Below are 18,992 nucleotides of genomic sequence, written 5' to 3'. Positions count from 1 at the left end.
CTGGAAAGAAGCCAGGATTTGTGTTGTAGGGCAGACAAAGTATTCAGTTCAACAAATGATCTTTAATTATTGTTAATAATCAAAAGGAGAAAAATTACACAGGCTCCAAGCCTCCAAGGAAACCATGCAACAAATTCTGGAAAACGACCAATTATAAATTCCTCCATACAAAATTTTTTCCTAAGTGCTAAGCTATAAAAACAGCTCCCCTCACCCTCCGCCCCAGAACTGGCCACACCTTCAGAATAGGAAAGTCAGTGTCTCTTGAATTATTCACAGTCAGTAATCTTTCAGAGTGAGATATGCAGATATGGATGCAATATACAAATTGCCCCTTTGATGAAGGGCAACTTCTCTTCCTCCTACCCATCCCAGGAAGTTAAATCATGATAGAGTTTCTTTATTAGATAGAAAATGTATCTTTGATTAGGACTAAATGTGTGGCTGAATTTCACTGTATTTCTAAAACAAATTCTAACAGTATATAATATGACTCCTTATTTGTATTAAGTCATGGGACTATTTTCAGGGATATCTTGTTTATCATTTATTAATGGATTTCTGTGGATCTTACCCTGTTATTTTGTGTTGTTACCTAATTTAACACTCTGGCCTGACCCTTCTTATGCGCACATGTTGTCCTTCAGATATCTGCCTGGGACTGGTGATCTTTTGAATGCCTGTAGCTTCTGAAACACAGTAGACCATGAGTGCTTGTGAATGGATTAACTGCCTGGCTTTTGACTGATATAAAGATAGAAAGTGTGAATGAGTTGCAGGGATAAAGAAAGTACCCTAATCTACAAACTCCGATCGCTTGAGAAGTGATCAGTCTAAACCCAATAAAATATCCATAAGGCACCCAACAGCAGCATGCTGTGTGCCGAAGGTTCACTGTAATTATTTGTTCAGCTGATATAAATTAATTGTGTAGTGTCCTTTTTCAGGAAAATACAAACCGACCAGTCTAACAAATATAAGGTGAAGAAAATGAATAGAAAACAGTGAAATGGATTTAGACTAAGTATAAATTCAATCTAACTAATGTCTGCAAACAAAAAATGACCAATAAATAGGTCCTTAGTGAATAAATCAATCAATGACTTCAGACAAAACTATAGGTCTGGATTGCCTGTTTGCCTCATCTAAAATAGTCATAATAAAATTTTTCCAATTTTCATTTCTTCTGGTTCTGGAGTCAGAATAGCCATAGAATGATACTCAAGATATCATATGTCTTTAATGCGGCACTTCAGTAAATATGGCAATTTAATTAAAAGGGAAATCATATTTTGAAACAGCTATTGTTCTTTTGAGAGCACTAAAGTTTTGGTGTTGCATTTCTGCAGTTACTTACTGTTTCCACTCACCCTATTTGTGTGTGGATTTTTACAGTCACATGATGTATCAGATTTCCCTTTTCTTCCCTTAGCTCCATTCCCACTTTTCCAGTTTGCTCTTCCATAGGTACTTCCATAGGTATGACCTGTCTTGAATCAAAGTGCTGCTTTTCTCCTCTGTGTACCATTCATCCTCTTAGTTTTCTGTTTGTTTAATGATGTCATCACATAACTGGTCACAAAGGCCAAATACTTGGAGTCATACTTGGTAGTTTCTCCTTGCTTCACTACTTACATCAAAGCAATTCAAAACCCATTGATTCTAAGTCAGGAATTGTCCTTGAGCTCCATCTGCTTCTCTCTGGCTCCAGTAGCCAGGGTTGCCTGTCACCATTGCCCTCTACCTAATCTAATCACCTCCTCATTGCCTCCTGCCCTTTTCACTTTGGGTTTCAATTTACATCAGCAGGCTTAATCCATTTTTCTGCCATGAAACACAATATTCATAATGATGTTCTTATAGGGGCCACTCCAGGGTTGAGAGAGCGTAACATTCAGTGAGGAAGTGACACACTTCACTCATAGGATTCCAGAGACTCACAGAGCCCCTCATACTTTGGCCTCTGTCTTCCTTTTACCTTTTTCTTATACTTCTCTCCTCTCCACTCATTAATTCTTCTGGCTCTAACTCTTTCCTGCCCTTTCCAACTCTGTTCTCTACCATTCTTCCATCCTTTCTGCCTCAGCTATATTATATCACTTTTGGGTAACTTTTCCTGAACATTCTTCAATCTAAATTAAGTTTCCTTGCTTCTCCTTATTGGGCTTTTCTTAATTCATAACCATGTAATAACTCTTACAGTTTTGTTTGCAGTAAGCCTGATTTACACAATATTTCTAAACTTTATGAAGGTAGACACCAAGTCCATTTAATTCACCATTGCATGCACAGCCCTCATGCAGTCCCAGGCAGATACTGGGATACTCAATAAATACTTACTGAAGGAATGAATTAATCATCCCAACTATTAATGGTATGCTAGTTCACTACAGCATGGCTCAATCTGTGGGTTATGAGCAATTCCTATCCCTAAAGAGCATATTGTAAGTAAGAGTAGTTCCATTACAGGAATACTTTTGAATGCTCTCAAACTTATTTTAAGAAATAAGCTTTCAGTAATGTAGCACTGGAAGTCATATATTACTGCCATATACATTAAGTCTGATCATGCACACTGGGGATCCAATGTCAGCTGCCAGACTCTTCTTGTATATAGCCAACTCAATTTCTCCCTAAAGCGTGAAGTCCAGTATGTTATTCTCTTGCTTATGACCTTTTAATAGCTTTCTCTTTCTTTCTTTCCTTCCTTCCTTCCTTCCTTCCTTCCTTCCTTCCTTCCTTCCTTTCTTTCTTTCTTCCTCTCTCTCTCTCTCTTTCTTGTACTAAAGATTGAACTCAGGGACACTCTACTGCTGAGCCACACCCCTGCCCTATTTTTTGTATTTTATTTAGAGACAGGGTCTCACTGAGTTGCTTAGAGCCTTGCTTTTGCTGAGGCTGGCTTTGAACTCACAATCCTCCTGCCTCAGCCTCCCTAGCCGCTGGGATTACAGGTTTGCACCACCAAGCCTGGCTTAATAGGTTATTATTGTTTTTAAAATAAAGCCTAAATTATTTAATGTCTTAGTTCATTCAGGACACTGTAACAAATGATCATGGTGTGGGTGGCGTATAACAACAGGAATTTATCTCTCCTGGTTCTGGAGGCTGGAAGTCCATAATTAGGTGCCAGCGTGGTTGGATTCTGATGGAGATTTGTTTTCTTGTTCATAGAGAGCTGCCTTTTTGCTGTGTCCTCACATGCCAGCCACTGCAAGGGAGCTTTCTGGGCTCTTTTTGATCAGGGAACCAATCCCATTCATGAGGATTTTACTCTTATGACCCAATTCCCTCCCAGTCACAGTGAAAATTAAGTTTCAGCATATGAATATTCAGTCTATAGCATCTGGCATGACTAAAAAGTCATTCTTAATCTGGAGCTGGTTATTCTTTCTAACCTCAACTCCAGCCAGTTTCTACTACAGGCTGTAATCAAGCTAGGTTTTTGCCTACCTTGGGCTCTACCATGAGTGTCCTGTTTTTATATGGATATGTGTTTCCTTTTTAAAATCTTCCTTTTTCAGACTTTTTTTTGTAATTCCTTCTGGTGTTCCCATTGCATCGCATACTCTGTTAATTCTATGCTTTACCATATATCCAAGAGTACTTATGAAACACTTATCTCCCAGACTGGATGGCATCTCCTGGACTGGACTGGACTGTTCCGGTGTCAAGTCCAATTCATTGTGTAATGGCATTCAGCAATGTTGGGTGACTAAATATATTGTCAATTGTTTGGAAGTAAAAATGTCTTTGCCCACTGAAACAATGATATAAATGGTGATTTAATTCTTGACTGACTAAAAAAAAATCCTGTTTAAACCATAATGCAGTAGAAACCTATGCTAGTATTGCTTTCTTTTCTAATATCAGAGTATGCTTTCTCTCTGTTCCATGGTAGTTGGAGAAACCTCTTCCCCTCCAGAGGAAGAGAGGTCTTCAAAAGTTTTCTCTTTGGCTTCTCATTGCCTTAGAAAAAAGACCCAAAGAAAAGTTCCTTCTTTTTCTTCCCTTCCTTCTTTCTCTCTTCCTTCCTCCCTCCCTTTCTTTCAGTTTGGATGGAATCTCCGCCACTTTGATTCTCTGGTGTTGTCAGACAAGATGCCACTTGTCTGTGTCTCAGAGAGCCTTGGAGACTAGTTGTCTCATAACACATCATAACACTGATGCATGAGAATCTTGCTGCAATACTATTAGCAATAAAATGAAATTAACTTTCAATGAGGTCTACTAATAAAGAAAAGTAGCAAAAGGACCTTGATACTTAATAGGGGTCTCACCTATAAAACATACTCAGACTTTTTATTAATTCAGTCACCTGTCCTTTGACTTTCTGTTGAGTAAACGTAAACAACCCTCTCCCTTCCACTCCTTGACTCTTATCATGCATCATAAACACCTTGGTTTTCTTATTTACAACCACAAAAATAATGTTTACATTTGGAGAAAAAAACTCAAATTCATATATGATTAAGTAATTAATACTCCTTATTTGATGCACATATTATAATACAAGCATAATTACTTTTAATAGGTAAATGACTTGTGTTTTGAGAAACAGCATCTTATACTGAATCATTTGCTTCTATAAAGTAGTTGGCATAATTAAGGTTTAATTAAATACACACTCTTTCTGAATTACCTCTTTTTTTCCCCATTAGGTGGTGTTTGCATTGCTCAGTCACAGAAAATTCCACGTGAACCAAGACCTGGAGAATTTGAAAAAATTATCAAACGCCTGCTAGAAACACCTAATGCTAGAGCAGTGATCATGTTTGCCAATGAGGATGACATCAGGTGCTGGTTACTTTTCTTTTGTATGAAGAATCAGATTTCTGCTCCATATTCTTTTCATATTTGGATTTGGGGACGCCATATTTTATGTTCAGTGTCAAAACTGGGATTTCAAAGGAATTGTCAAGTTCTCTTTTAATTACAGACTGCCTTTTGCTACAGACAACAAGCTTCTAGTTTCTACATCTTAAATGCCCATAGAGTAAAGCCTGGAACTGAATGAGATGAGATAAATAAGGATGATAAGCGCAGTGAGAATGAGGTTGAAGATAAGGCTAATTAACACATGTGCTGGAGTTAAAGTCTCTGCTATATTTTCTTTAGGAGATGATAAGACTCACACAATTAGAATGATTGACTAATTGTTTAACATTGACCTCCTGAGCGTATTTAGCTTCATCAGACTGGTTTTCTTAACTTTCTGTTGCTATTTCTGAATACCACAGATTGGGTAGTTTATAAAGAAAAGAGGTTTATTTAGCTCTTGGTTCTGGAAGTCTAAGAGAATGACACAAGCATCTGTGTGAAATCTGGTGTGGGCCTTCCTGTTGGGTCATAACATGGGGGAGGCCATTATGTAGCAAGACAGAGAAGCTTCTTGCTTGACTCTCTCTTCTTTTCTTATAAATCCCATAATGCCATCGTGCGAGCCATACCATCATGACCTCATATAACCCTGATTACCTCCCCCAAACCCTACCTCCAAATCATTAGCTTCCAATACCTGAAATTTGGGGGTCACATTCAAACTATAACACTAGTCTTGTAATCTTCATAATTGTAGTGTTTTTTTTTTTTTTTATAAAAGTGGTATATTTGTTTCCTTGTATTCCTACAGGAGGATATTGGAAGCGGCCAAAAAATTAAACCAAAGTGGACATTTTCTGTGGATTGGCTCAGATAGCTGGGGATCCAAAATAGCACCTGTTTATCAGCAGGAGGAGATCGCAGAAGGGGCTGTGACAATTTTGCCCAAAAGAGCATCAATTGATGGTAAGGATGCACCACAGAGCATTCCTTTTATTCCAATTGAATCAAAACACAAAGACAAAGCCAGAGCATTAGAATACAGTGAAATGTGCCCATTATTGATGACTCTGAGTAGAATGTTTAGCTCTTAGAGCAGAATTGTCAATACAGTAGCTTCACAGTTACTGTAGCCGTTAGATTGGTTTCTAATGGATAACATTAACCACTAGGTATTTTTCTTTGAACAAAACAGTACCCATTATATTTTCTTTTTTCTCTTCTTTTTTTTAAGAAGCAGAACCAGTTATCCTTAGATGATTCCATGCTAGTGATTACACTTTTAAGTTTGCGTATTTTTATGGGAATATATGAGAGTTATAGTATGTTGAGGGAAAGTGTTTGATTGATTAAAAGAAAAAAAAAGATACAAGTTGCTAGTTAGACCCTATGGATAAATAAATTCAACAGGAACGATTTTGAGCATCCTTGAAATAGAGTCTGTCTCCCAAATATCTTTCCAAATGGCCTTGACGACTGTGACTAAAATTTCGATTCCATCATGATCCTTGGGAGGGTAGCATTATTTACAGGTGGTCTACCTTCCGTGAGGTGGTCACCTGACAAAACTAACACTTCAGCACACTTTCCTGTGACTCCATAAGATCCCATTAGCACTGATTGCTTTACTGAATTGACTGAACGTGGGCCATGTAGGAGAGAGATATTTTGAAATGGGTAGAGACATAGGAAACTCTTGAACATTGATCCATGCTAGGAGAGGGTGGGGAGAGAGGAGAAAGAATTTTAAAAGTCTGAGTTGGGTTTGGAACATTCATGATCCTGCACTAGGCCACTGGCTGTGGCCCCAGGAAATGTAGAGTAGTGGGAGAGGTGATAAGGATGACAACAGCAGAAGGCTTTCCTGTTGTACTGATATCCTTGGAGCCAGGTGCTAAGGGTAGAGATGGAGATATTGCCCACTGATCCTCCTTGGCCTTTGCCATAGGGAATCCTTATGTCTGGGCTACTAGCTCTCCCTTATGTGTTATATTCAGATAAAAATTTTTCATGCATCAATCCCAATCTCATTTATTTAAACATCCTGACAGTATCTAGTTTTGATTTGGAAAGAATATTAAAAACATACCTTTTTTTCTTTCAAACAGGATTTGATCGATATTTTAGAAGCCGAACTCTTGCCAATAATCGAAGAAATGTGTGGTTTGCAGAATTTTGGGAGGAGAATTTTGGATGCAAGTTAGGATCACACGGAAAAAGGAACAGTCATATAAAGAAATGCACAGGTAGCCTCTTCAATATTTTCCTCAGTGCATTTGTTTTAGCATTACCTGGGGAATGAAATTTTTTTTCTAGTATGAATGACGAAGAGAGTGTCTTCTGCTCCCTTGTGCCCTCTCATAATCGTTTCCCAGCAAAGCAGAGTGTGAGCTGGTGGTTCAGCAAGCTCAGATTTTCTTACTGGTTCTCACTGTCATCAACAAGTGTTTACTGAACATACTCCACATGTGCAGCTCTGGGGTATTTCAGTTCTATTCGAGTAGCATTATTAAGTGTTGACTTTGGGGAAAGCACTCTGTTAGGTTTGATGGGCCATAAACACATAAATAAGATGTGGTATTGCTCTCTAGGAGTTCAAAATGTAGTGAGGATGATGGACCATAAGTTGCTATAGGACAGTGGTTTCCACTGTTTTTATCCACACCCCCTATGATGTAAGGCTGTTATTTTCTATCCAAGCATAGCAGCAATCCTAGAACAGCTATGAAATTTTGATACTTTAATTTTCTATTGCTGGTGCTTAAAAATAATAGTGACACTGTCCATTTTTAATGTTACAATGAAACTGTATTTATTTGCAGAGAATATGATTGTATACATGGAAGCAACTATGAGATTTTAAGAATTACTTAGCACTAAGAAGTAAATTTAGCCAGGTTTCAGATGTGAGATTAATGTAAACATCCATCTATAATATGTGTTAGAACTTAACACATTGAAAATGATAAAGAATATTATTTATAGTAGGATAAAAAAGCATGAAACTAAAGGGAAAATTGTAACAAAGAAGCGTGTTTCAATCTGCTTTTTCACTGTTATAACGAAAAGGATTGACAAGAACAATTAAAGGAGGAAGTTTTATTTTGGGGGCTCACAGTTTCGGAGATCTCAGTTGACAGATATCATGCCACTAGGAACCCATCTCCTCCCCACCCTCCCTGCCCAGAGTTACTACTTAGAAATAGCTGTTCAAATGGAAGAGGTCATAGCTAAATGCTACAGGAGACATGTAATCAGAGAGAAGATGAAGATGTAAAAATTGGTGTCACACAGCGAAGGAATCTGACTTCAGGCTTCCTGTGTGCCAGGTTCTGTTCAGGGGTAGAGGTGAGTGAAGAGAAACAAGTTTTGTGCTCATGGGGATTGTGTTTGACACTAAATATGTAAACAGTATACTTCCAGATGCTGAGATGTGCTTAGGAGAAATAAAATAAACATGAAAAGGGACTAGATAGAACTGGGAGAGAGGGTGGTATCATTTTCTGCGCTCCAAAGGTGGCCTAAGAGGTGACAGTTGAGTCGTTGTTACCATGTGAAGACATGAGGGCAGCACATTCCAGGATCCAGAGCCGGAAGGAGTCTCGTGTTCAAAGAAAAGTGATAAAACAGTTCTGAAAGCTGGAGTGAGTCCTGATTGAAAGGGAGATTAATGACAGGTGAAGCTAAAGAAATAGGTCATGAATGGTCTTGAAGGCTTTTTGTTTGTTTTCCCTAGAAGTTCTAGAGTGGAGGTGTTTGGGCTTTATCCTACCTGTAAGAAAGAATAACTTGGGGCTTTTCATCCAGAGAACTACTCAGATACCTGAGGAATATATAAATATTTCAAAAATAATTTTAAGAAGCTGTTTCTGGCAGAAGTGTGAGGAAGATTTTGGGGGTGGGAAGGAGCAGGTCAGGAAGGACTCATCCAGGAGTCCTGCAATGGGTGATCTCTGCCCAGGAGAGTGGGTGTGGGATAGGACACCCAGGATATATGCTCTAGTAGGTGATCTTTATGGTACATCATGGGTGATCAGCCCTGGGGTGGGAATGGTAAGTGTTGGTGGTTCTGAACATTAGACTTCTATCAGGGAAGTCTAGGAAAATGGTGATGTGATTAATTAGCAGAGAAAACAGCTGAATGAATTGTAGATGTTTGGAAACTGGCTTGAATTTAGTTCTCACACAGCCCTGTGGAACTGCCCAGCAGGTGGCAGCAGAAAGTCTGGGACCTTACAGAGAGTTCACTAAAAATTCAAATTAGGGAGTCATAAGCAAGAGGTTTGGAGATTAGAGATGAAAACAGAGATGTCATTTTCATAGGAGACTGAGAAAAGGCGGGGAATGATGGCAGAAGCCTCAAAGGAAGGAGTCAGGAAAAACAAAAAACAAAACTAAACAAAACAGAATAGTGGGGCTGGGGAGGGTGATATTACCTATAAAGGATGGAATTTGGTGAGGGAAAAGATACATGCAAATATATACCTAACCAGAGGGAAGATTCCATGATCAAATGCTAAATTTGGACTTGAGTATTAAGGAAGTTCAGAAAACATATAACTGTAAATTCAAGTGGTAAAATCCAAAGCTTTGTGGAAGAGGTATTTGATAACAAGAAGGATGTGGGAAAATGTATCCAAGTTGAAGGAGAAAGTGTGTCTGCAGGTCACAGGCATGGAGGTGTGCAAACACCAAAGAGGTCCAGATATTGGAGAAGAGGATGAAGAATAGGGAATAATGGAAAATAAAGAGAGGTGAGTTTGTAGATGATTTGTGATGAGAGTTTACCAAAGAGGAACATGTATTTTTCATTGAGACATATTTTTACATGGTGCTTCTGAGTTCTGACTAGTATTGTTTGGCCCCTACAAGTTCAAATGCTGCAGTTTACACTGTAGTAATGAAACCATATCAGATCATGAAGTGGATGAACTACCATGTATGTATGAATGAACTTATATATGTGTATATGTAACTGTAGGAAGTTAGCTATAAACAATCACCTAACTTTTTAATAGACTATTTGCAGAATAATCAGTTTCTTCAAACTAATATTTTCCATGAAAGTGAGGTATATAACTATACCAGTAGCATCTACAAATGGCATTGACTGTATATTTATTTAAGGTGTAAATATTGAACTGGTTGTTGTAGGATTCGGACTTGGTGGCAGGTCCATGTTAGATTCCTTTGATTTATTTGGGTGCTGCTGTAATTGTAACAATTTGTCCAATTAGAACTGTTTCCAGTGCAATGAAAATGGTGTTTGCAGCAAGTGCTAAAGCAAAGGCACCCTTAGGGAACTGGGTCAGTAAACAGATTTTCATGCAAATTCCATTGTGGAAGAGCCCAAAATAACTTGTCTCTGGGTGGAAAACAAAGGAATAATGGGAAGTTCTAACAATTTCTCCTCCTCCTCCTCCTCCTCCTCTTCTTCTTCTTCTTTTAAAAAAACACACTTAACTTTCATCTCTGTTTGGGGGAAGGAGGGAAAGTGATCTAGCATGTTGGTGTTTAAACATACACACTTAAGAGAAAAAAATAGGCTATTTATTAGAAGAGGTGTCCTGAGGTTGGTATAATTGTTAATTTAACTGGAAAAGTCCATGCTTAACCACTTATACTCAGGAAAAGGAGCTCTCTGGGAACAAGATGTCTACAAGGCCCTTTTCCTCTGCATTTGGAGCATCATTTGTAGTTTTATTTGTTGAGTAGGATTTTACATTAGGTCATTGTAATCTGTGATTGTACTTATTTGCTTCCATTGGGGGCAATGCTGGCAGCATATTTACATGGATAAGAGAGTGCTTCCCAGCAGGGTAGGTCTTCTGTCTTATTAATTTTCGGGAGACAGAACATCTTCAAGCAGTGAGGAGCATCCTCTTCCTAACATTAATTCCCTTCAGACAGTTTTCTGAGATGACTTCCCCCCTAGAATCTCAGGAAAGCTTTCAGAAAGATGTGATTGTAGTGCTAACTTTTGATATTCTGGCCAAATTCCAAGTGAGGTAATTCCTACCATCCACTTAGCTATTTATGTAGTTATTATTGCTTCTGAGAACTGCTGAGTTCTGAAAGCTACCAGGACTTAATCCTGTTTAAAATTCTCTTTGTCTTTCTCAAGAAGAGAAAATGGGCTCTTTTGTACTTGTTATCTGTGGTGGGGGTTTTGTTTCATAGATGTTTATCTGACCTATCCCTCCTTCCTCATCCCTCATTCTACCCTCAGCTTTAATGCCTCTCCATTCCCCAGAACTGACACCCCCAGGATGCCTTGCATTCACACATTTTTCAAACACCTCTTTCCCCCCCAGGCCTCTGCCTTAGCTCCTCTTGCGCTGTCCCCTCCTTTTATTTAAAATTTATTTTTCCCTCCTCCTTCCTGTTTTTTTTTTTCTCATGGTCCCTTATCTGACATTGTTTTGTCCAGCAAGACTCTTGTTGGCAGTGGAGAGTTTTTCTTTAGAGGTGTCACTTGATTCTTATTGTCAATCACATTTCTTGTCTTCTCTAATAGCACCAGCTAGTGAACATTGCAGGGATCTGAGTATGTGATCTGAGTGTGAGCTCCCTCTGGGCTCACACCAGGTCTCTACCTTCCTTTCTCTGCCATGAATTGTAAAAAGCTCTGCCCTTATCCAAACATCACCCCCACCCCCACAAATCCAATCAGTCCCATATATGACCTTAGAACCTCCATTTGTTTTGCCTATCCACCTTCCATTTATTCATCATCCAATCACTTGTTGATTCATTTAAACAGCTTGCCCTGTGCCAGGCAATGTGCTGAAACTATAGAGACAAACAACAGGCCCCCTTTGCTCTCAAGGAGCTCACAAAGATGTACACACTGTCTTATTGAAATTGAATTGTTTTCCTGATCCATTGGGTTTTCATCCTCAGCCAGGAGGCCGGGGCACTGCAGCTTAGCCTGTATATAGCTGACACTCAGATACTAAATGGTGGTGAGCATATGCTACATGAAATGGCCTATTGATTCTTATTTATGATGATAGAAATAATGGTAATGGAAAAAGCAATGCACAAATATGTTTCTTCCCTCAAACAAGCGATTTTGTCAGTGAACCAAATAGCAGGCTCAATAATTAGCTCCTAGAAAGGCCTGTCAGTTTATTTTCTAGTGCCAGAGTAACTAGATGACTTTTCAGGTATAACTATCTCTCAGCAGACCTCTGTTTGCTTTGGAAAGCTGTGAAAGGTAGAATTGTCTCCCATTTACCCAGACTCATGGCAACCCTTGAATGAATTGAACAATATGGATAGATTTCCACAACTTGATTTGGTGATTCAGAAAGAAAGGAAATCAAGATAATCTTCCCTAAATTAAAATATGTTCTGGCATTCCATTTGTCTCCTTGCCTAGAGTAAAATTGTTGGGGGAATTGTCTTTATATTAGCACTATGAGGTAGTCATTGGCCCACATGCTCCTGATCTTGGCAAATAAAATAGCAAAAAAACCCCAGAATGACTTATTTATGCCATTTCTGGGATTCCAATTTGAATTTCAATAGGTGCATCTGAGATGACAAAACAGGCATTGATTTCAGGCACACTAGATTTAGAGCTGGGATGTAAAATCAAAATCATTCTCTAATCTTCTAGATGAAGAAACTAGAAACCAGAGAAGTGAATTATTGGGGGAAAAAAAAAGGCACTATTAGTCTCAGAGATGCAACTAGAATCCTGGTTTCTTTGATCTGAATTCATCCTTGACATTTATATCCTCAATTTATTTTTATCATTTACATATTTCGGAATTTTTGTCACCTAGTTTAAAAGTAATTTTTTATTTGCTCTTTATGCTGCTTTATATAGGACACAATGTGTTGCAAGATTTGAAAAGCACCAGCTATAAAGCAAAACAAAAACAACATATTGGTTGGTAGTTACCTAATCCTACAGAAAATAGTAAATATTTTAATGTTCTTCATATTGATTTTCAATTATATATGTGTTTTTTTGCTAGTGAGCTTGGAACAGCATAAACTTTTAATCCATTTAAGGGTAGATGTAGGACTACATTAAGGAAAAAAATAGAGAAGCTATCAACTTTAAGCTTCTAAGCTCTTAGTGGCACTGAATTACAGCGATTCACTTTGCTAAATTTTAGTTAGTTCACTCATTTATTCAATACCTTAAAGAAAAAAAATCCCATCTTATTTTAAAATATAGTTTGGCAAAATCTATAATGTATAACAGCATTTCTAAAACTTCAGTGAACACACAAATCACCCAAATACCTTGTCAAAATGCAAATTTTTATTTTGTTGGTCTGGGTAAAGCATTCCATATTTCTGACCAGTTCCTAGGTGACCTGGATATCAATGAATATCAATGAACTTTGGACAACACTTTCAATAAAAAGGGATTTGAGAGTTAGCTTACAGTGATAGCAATAACACCTGAAACTTAATTAGCAGAATAAATATTCACCTGTGCTAAGGATTACTAATAAATTCAAGGTATCTTACATAGGATCATCTAAATAAGACTTTAAATATAAATCATCAAATGTAAAACTCTGCAATCAGTAGCCTGTGTTTTATATACTATTTTCAATAAGTATTTAGATCAGTAAAGTGCGCAGACAGTAATTTGTGCTGGTGTATATGCATTGTGTGTGTATGTGTTTTCTCATTAGGAAATTTTGAAGTGGGAAGCTTAGTTACTAAATTTAAAGAAATGTACACAGATGCACCTGTATCTCCCAAATCTGCAAAGTAGATTGCAAAGTTTGTCAGGTCAAGAACCAAAAATATTCTGAAAACTTAAGAAACTGTACTTTCAGTCATAAATACACATAGATTAAATGAGTTAGAGGCCTATAAAGATTATTTAGCTCAAATCTTCGTTTTGCAGAAGAATAAATTGAGTCCCATTTGGCCTAGGTGAGTTGTCTAAAGCCTTCAGCCATCTGAAGGTGATGGTAGAACTGAAATCTGATTTGATGTTTGAGTCTTTCCTTGTTCTTTCTTGCTTGGAAGACCCTCCCCAGCATGAGGCTGAGTGCTAACTTGTTCCACTCTTTACCTGGCATAGTGGCCCGAATGGCTCCTAATGGCCATCCAAGATTGTTTTTCCTCCTTGTGAATCTCCTTGACTGCTAAGGGGGTCATATTGATGCCCTTAGTGTAGGAACACTGGTCTTGCTACAATTGAGGAAGCAATAGAGTAAGCATCAAGGTTACACAAACTCTCACATTTCTCAGATATAACTTAAAATAGAAAAATGCCCATCCTTCAGAATAAAAAAGTGAATTTAGAAATCTTGAAATTCCTTTCTGCAAAGCCCATAGCAGACTCTGGCATTAGCATGGTTGAGTGGGAGTTGAATGTACTTCGATGATCTCTGGAATATTACACTGAAGGTCTCAGAAATGGAAGAGAACATAGGCAACCACATGCCAGTTAGGCATTTCTCAGAATCAGTTATTTGAATAAACAAAACAAAACAACATAGTGAGGCTCAGACCAGTGAGGATTACAGAAGGGATTAGAAAAGAACAGAAATTAAAAAAATTGTCTTTCTGTCAGTGGTTCAACTATGAATTGATTTATTAAAACTAAGCCAAAGCAAACACATGAAAAGAGAATATAAAGTTGTTCAATATTAGGATAATTTGATGTGTCTTCCCCTCCCCCCATGAAGTACAAAGCAGATAAATACAAGGTGCTAATCATTTATTCTACACAAGAAGTACTTATTTTTAGTATTTTTAAACCCCAGTGAAATGAGGCAATCCCATAGATACTATGATGAACTAAAAGAATTACTTCAAACTCTTAGAAACATATCTAAACAAAAGAACTCTCTAGTTGAACAAAGAATTAGATATATTAAGTCCAAGGATACCAAAAATAAAGTATGATCTCAGTTTAGTAAGGCTAATTGAGAAAACCTACTAGAGTGTCTTGATTAATTTTTGGTTACTTATGACATTTGTTAAATTCTATATTGCACTAAATATCTCCTCTCAAGGAGAGTATGCTTTATGAAGGCAACATTTAGAGAAACGAAGCAATTAGTCCATACATTTCTAGTAGGCAGGGCCTGTTTCTTCAGAACCTTGTATGTGCTTAGCATTATGTCTTAAATTAATTGGTTAATAATGATGGCCAAATAGTCCTGCTGCTCTATCTACATTACAGTTTTGTAGATCAGGTGTGTGGAATCTAATTTGGCAGGTATTTGGTAAGTATTTTATTTGTTGGAAGGACACATTCTTAAAATAAATAAAAGCTCAATACAAATTATTATAAAAGGCTTTTATTGTAATTTAAGAAGAAAGTGGACCCTTATGGTAGTTTATCTGGAAAGTCCTTACCACATTGATATTATAGATGGAAATATGGTTTTAGAAACTCATATAGACTTATATTCTCAGGTCAGATTTTTAATTGGAATGTTCAGTTTCATGATTATAAATGCCCTGACTTTGTAGTGTGTATTTTTTTTAATTGCATTTATTTTATTTGAGAGGATAGCACTTTATTTCCACACTATCTCTAATGAAGTAACAGAATAATGAAAGGATGACTTTGGTAAACATCAGTTAAGAATGTGTTTGTTTATTCAACTTAAGCATGTTTTTTTTTTTAAATCTCGTTATCGCTCCTGTCCCCAAGAACATAAGTTTTATGAGGCAGAGATTTATTTTTTTCTTCACTGTTATCTAGTGCCTTGGGTGGTATTTGGCATAAATAGGTTTTCTTAAAATATTTGTGAAATGAATGAATGAATTCAATTCATCTGATTTATTAACTACTTTTTTTGTCAAGCACTTTGTACTAGATGTAAATGACATGTCGATGAACAAAGTAGAAATAAATGGTTCTTACCCTCATGGGGCTTATAGTCTAATGGGTAAGATGAATAATTGAGCCAAGACTTTGCAAGGAAATGTGTTATGGAAGAATAGGAGCATATTGCAGGGAAAACTAATGTAGATGAAGGGAAAGGAGCGGTGCCATATAAGTTGAGATTAAAACATGAACAGAATTTAGAAAAAAAACAAAAAGGTCATCAGTAGGATTATTATTTCAAGTAAAGAAAAGAACAAAGACCAGCAGACAAGAGAGAGGACAGCAGTCCAAAAAGCTGAACAAGTTCAATATGGCTGTAACTGAATGTAGATAGGGGAATAATAAGTAAGGATAGAAGATGCAAGATTTTGCATGCCTCATGAGGGAGTTGAGATTTGTTTTGAAAGGCAATGAACAGGCACTAAAAGGTTTTAAGCAGATCAGTGACATAATCGGATTTTCATTTTAGAAAGATAATTCTGGCTGTAGTGTGGAGAATATATTGGTCAGACATAACACTGGAGGAGAGTGACCTGGGTGATGATGTCCCATGGCTCCAGGATGGACAGAAGTAGATGGAATGAAAGACATTTTAAGAGATATGTTAGAACTTTTCAATTAATCGGGTGTTTAAGGAGATGACAAATGAGGAGTGACACCTTGATTCATGGACTGGGAATTTGGATCACTGAGAGAGCATTCTTGACATAATGGGTGATTGGGGAAGGGGTGGAGAAAGGAAGATAGAAAATTCTGTTTGGGATACACTGAATATGAGGAGTCTATGAGAAACACGGTTTTGGATGTCTGGGAAGCAGTTAGTTGGTTATGAAGCTGAGAAAAAGAGATCTTTCTGTAGTTGGTCATCACTAGACTACATATGGGAATATGCGAGACCCAGAAAGTCTGTAGAGAGCAAATTGAAGGGCCTCTGAGAGCCTCAGTGGACTCAGTCTTGGGAATGTATTGAAGGAGAAGACCCTGGAATTCTGATTTCTTTGGTAATTTTCATCAGTATCCGTGGAGAGACTGGCTATAGTCCTATCTATAATCTACAACAATCTCCTCCTCCTTTCACCTACAGACTGATTGGTTTGAAGTTGGATGTTCGACCAACACTGGACCATCAGAGCCCCTATAAGGAATATTTACAACTGGAATGGGAGGAGTGAGATTACTCTTTCTTGGGGAAAGAGGAGTTAGTGGTTCGAAATTATGAGATGTGAGGAGAAAACTGGCCTGGAAGAATAATGTTGATATGCAGGCAGAATAGAGAAGACAGACAGGGCTACGTGATCAAGACTTTAATTATGCCCTTCCTTGTAGGTATGTGAGGAATGTGAGATTGTTCAAGATCCTTCTAATTACATTTTCTTATCCTCAGCTAGCAACCTGGAGTCCAGACTAACACATAGTAGTACTTGCCTCACAGGGCTTTGGGGAAGATTGAAGGAGATAATATGCATGGAGCTTATTGTCTGCTACATGGGGAATGCCATAGATACTCTTGCTTTACTGATTCAATGGCAATTTCCCTTTCCTCTAGAGTATCTAATAGAACTTTCTGTGATGAGGAAAATTCTGTGTGTCTACATTATTGAATTGAGTAGCCACTAGCTACATGTGGCTGTTGATGACTTGAAATATGGCTAGTTCAAATACAGAAACTGAATTTTAAGTTTTGTTTAATTGTAAGAACCTCACAGTTAAATGTAAATAGCCACATGTCTAGGCTCACAGACTTGTCAAACAATTTTGTTCCACCCAATGTGACACCCAGTATAACTCAGTTAATTATGATTGCTCTAGTCCAATGGTAGTGGTATGATCCTGCTTCCAAGTGTTTAGATGATAGAGTAGTCGGTTCTAGTCAATGAAGTAGATGGAAAGTCTTTCAGACCCTTTGGAAGGGGTGTATTTTTGTTCTTATGGACATTGTTACATCTGGAGTTGATGACTGAACCTGCAGTAGAGAAATCATGCTGAGCACAACACAATGGACAAGTAGAAGGAGACTCAGTCACTGCCGACATCTTTGAACCTCTGAATTAGCCAGCCTTGGAACACCCTCGCTGGGATGTCCTCCTATTTCCATTATGTAGGATGACAATAAATCCTCTCAATTTTAAAGCCATTTTGCATTGTATTTTTCCATTATTTGTAGCTGAAAGCATCCTGACTAAAATGATTTATTAAAAATAAGTGGAAATGATTTATTTAACATGACATAAACATGACTCATTTTAAGAAGATATGAGAAAAATTATAAATAAAATTGTTTATTTTTATACAAACACCATGCTTCTAAAAATGAATCCAAAGGTGAGTATTTGCAATACAAACTATATTAAATGGATTCAATTCCAATATCTCAAATTTGTCCTCCCAGTGAATATAAGATGTGTTTGATTTATTAAAATTAAAAAGATATACAGCTTGTCAGCAGTGTTTTATTGAGACACATTTCTATGTAAGTTGTAGAATTATAAAACACACGTATTAGAGAATATTCCTTAATTTATCAAGATAATTGACCCTTGAGTTTCCTTAAACAACATGCCCTTTATCCTACCAAAATATTTTACAGATTGTGGTAGTGTGTCACCACCCAGTTAGACAGTAATTCAGCTAAGCATTTTTCTTTGCAGTGTAAGTGAAAACCTGTTTAAAGTGCTGGCAATTTTATCAACTAGATCATAAGACCTAAGACAAAATAGTTGTTTTCCATTGCATTTTCTGTGTCTAGTAAAATTCAACCCTGTTGGTAGCTGTATTATAGCTGGGTGGTTTTGTGCTGGTAACTTAACCTCCAAGAATCCTTGCTAAATCCTATTTTTTCCCTATTTTTAGCTTTTAGTAGTAATAATAGTGGTTTTCAGTGTGTTTATTTTTCATAAAAGCCACTCAGATTGCTCTATTTCTCCATAAGTTACCAGGAAATTCTATGGGCAAAATATTGGGCATAACTGTATAACTTACATTTCTTTTAGAAATGGTACTTTCCTCTTTGTGCATCTCTCTAGTACATAAGGTGGATGACATGGCATGTGGCTATTTGTTGGGAGAAAAGAGAGTATTCTTACAAATTGGTGATGTTATTCTACCTATGTATACTTTCCACTTAAGTACATTGACCCATACCTAACCTTGTAGTTGTAGGTTTATCTGCTTACATCCCTGTGGTCAAATGGTTAGAATTATAGAATTTTGTTTGAGGAAATGATTGATATCTTTCATTAAGGACATTAACACTGGTTTGAATTCCCCCTTTGCTCAAGGTTCAGGAACCCCGAAGCTTTCCCTAGCTTTTCTGTGAGAGGTGAGAGTATGCTCTATGAGTGTATCT

At 37.4% G+C, this 18,992-nt stretch overlaps 1 protein-coding gene across 2 annotated transcripts in view; it reads left to right on the top strand.

The window, feature by feature from the left end:
* Grm8 (glutamate metabotropic receptor 8) overlaps positions 1-18,992 on the top strand; it is a 754,509-nt gene that overhangs the window by 343,497 nt on the left and 392,020 nt on the right. For both annotated transcript variants that reach the window (XM_034635666.2, XM_071607761.1), the window contains exons 3-5: positions 4,662-4,797; positions 5,633-5,787; positions 6,930-7,067. In XM_034635666.2, the coding sequence (XP_034491557.1) occupies positions 4,662-4,797; positions 5,633-5,787; positions 6,930-7,067 (429 nt within the window). The remainder of the gene's footprint in view (positions 1-4,661; positions 4,798-5,632; positions 5,788-6,929; positions 7,068-18,992) is intronic.

Source organism: Marmota flaviventris, chromosome 1 (assembly GCF_047511675.1).
Source record: "Marmota flaviventris isolate mMarFla1 chromosome 1, mMarFla1.hap1, whole genome shotgun sequence".
NCBI classification, from domain to species: domain Eukaryota; kingdom Metazoa; phylum Chordata; class Mammalia; order Rodentia; family Sciuridae; genus Marmota; species Marmota flaviventris.
Note: the sequence above shows the minus strand (reverse complement) of the source record. Positions and strands in the feature narration are given on the sequence as shown.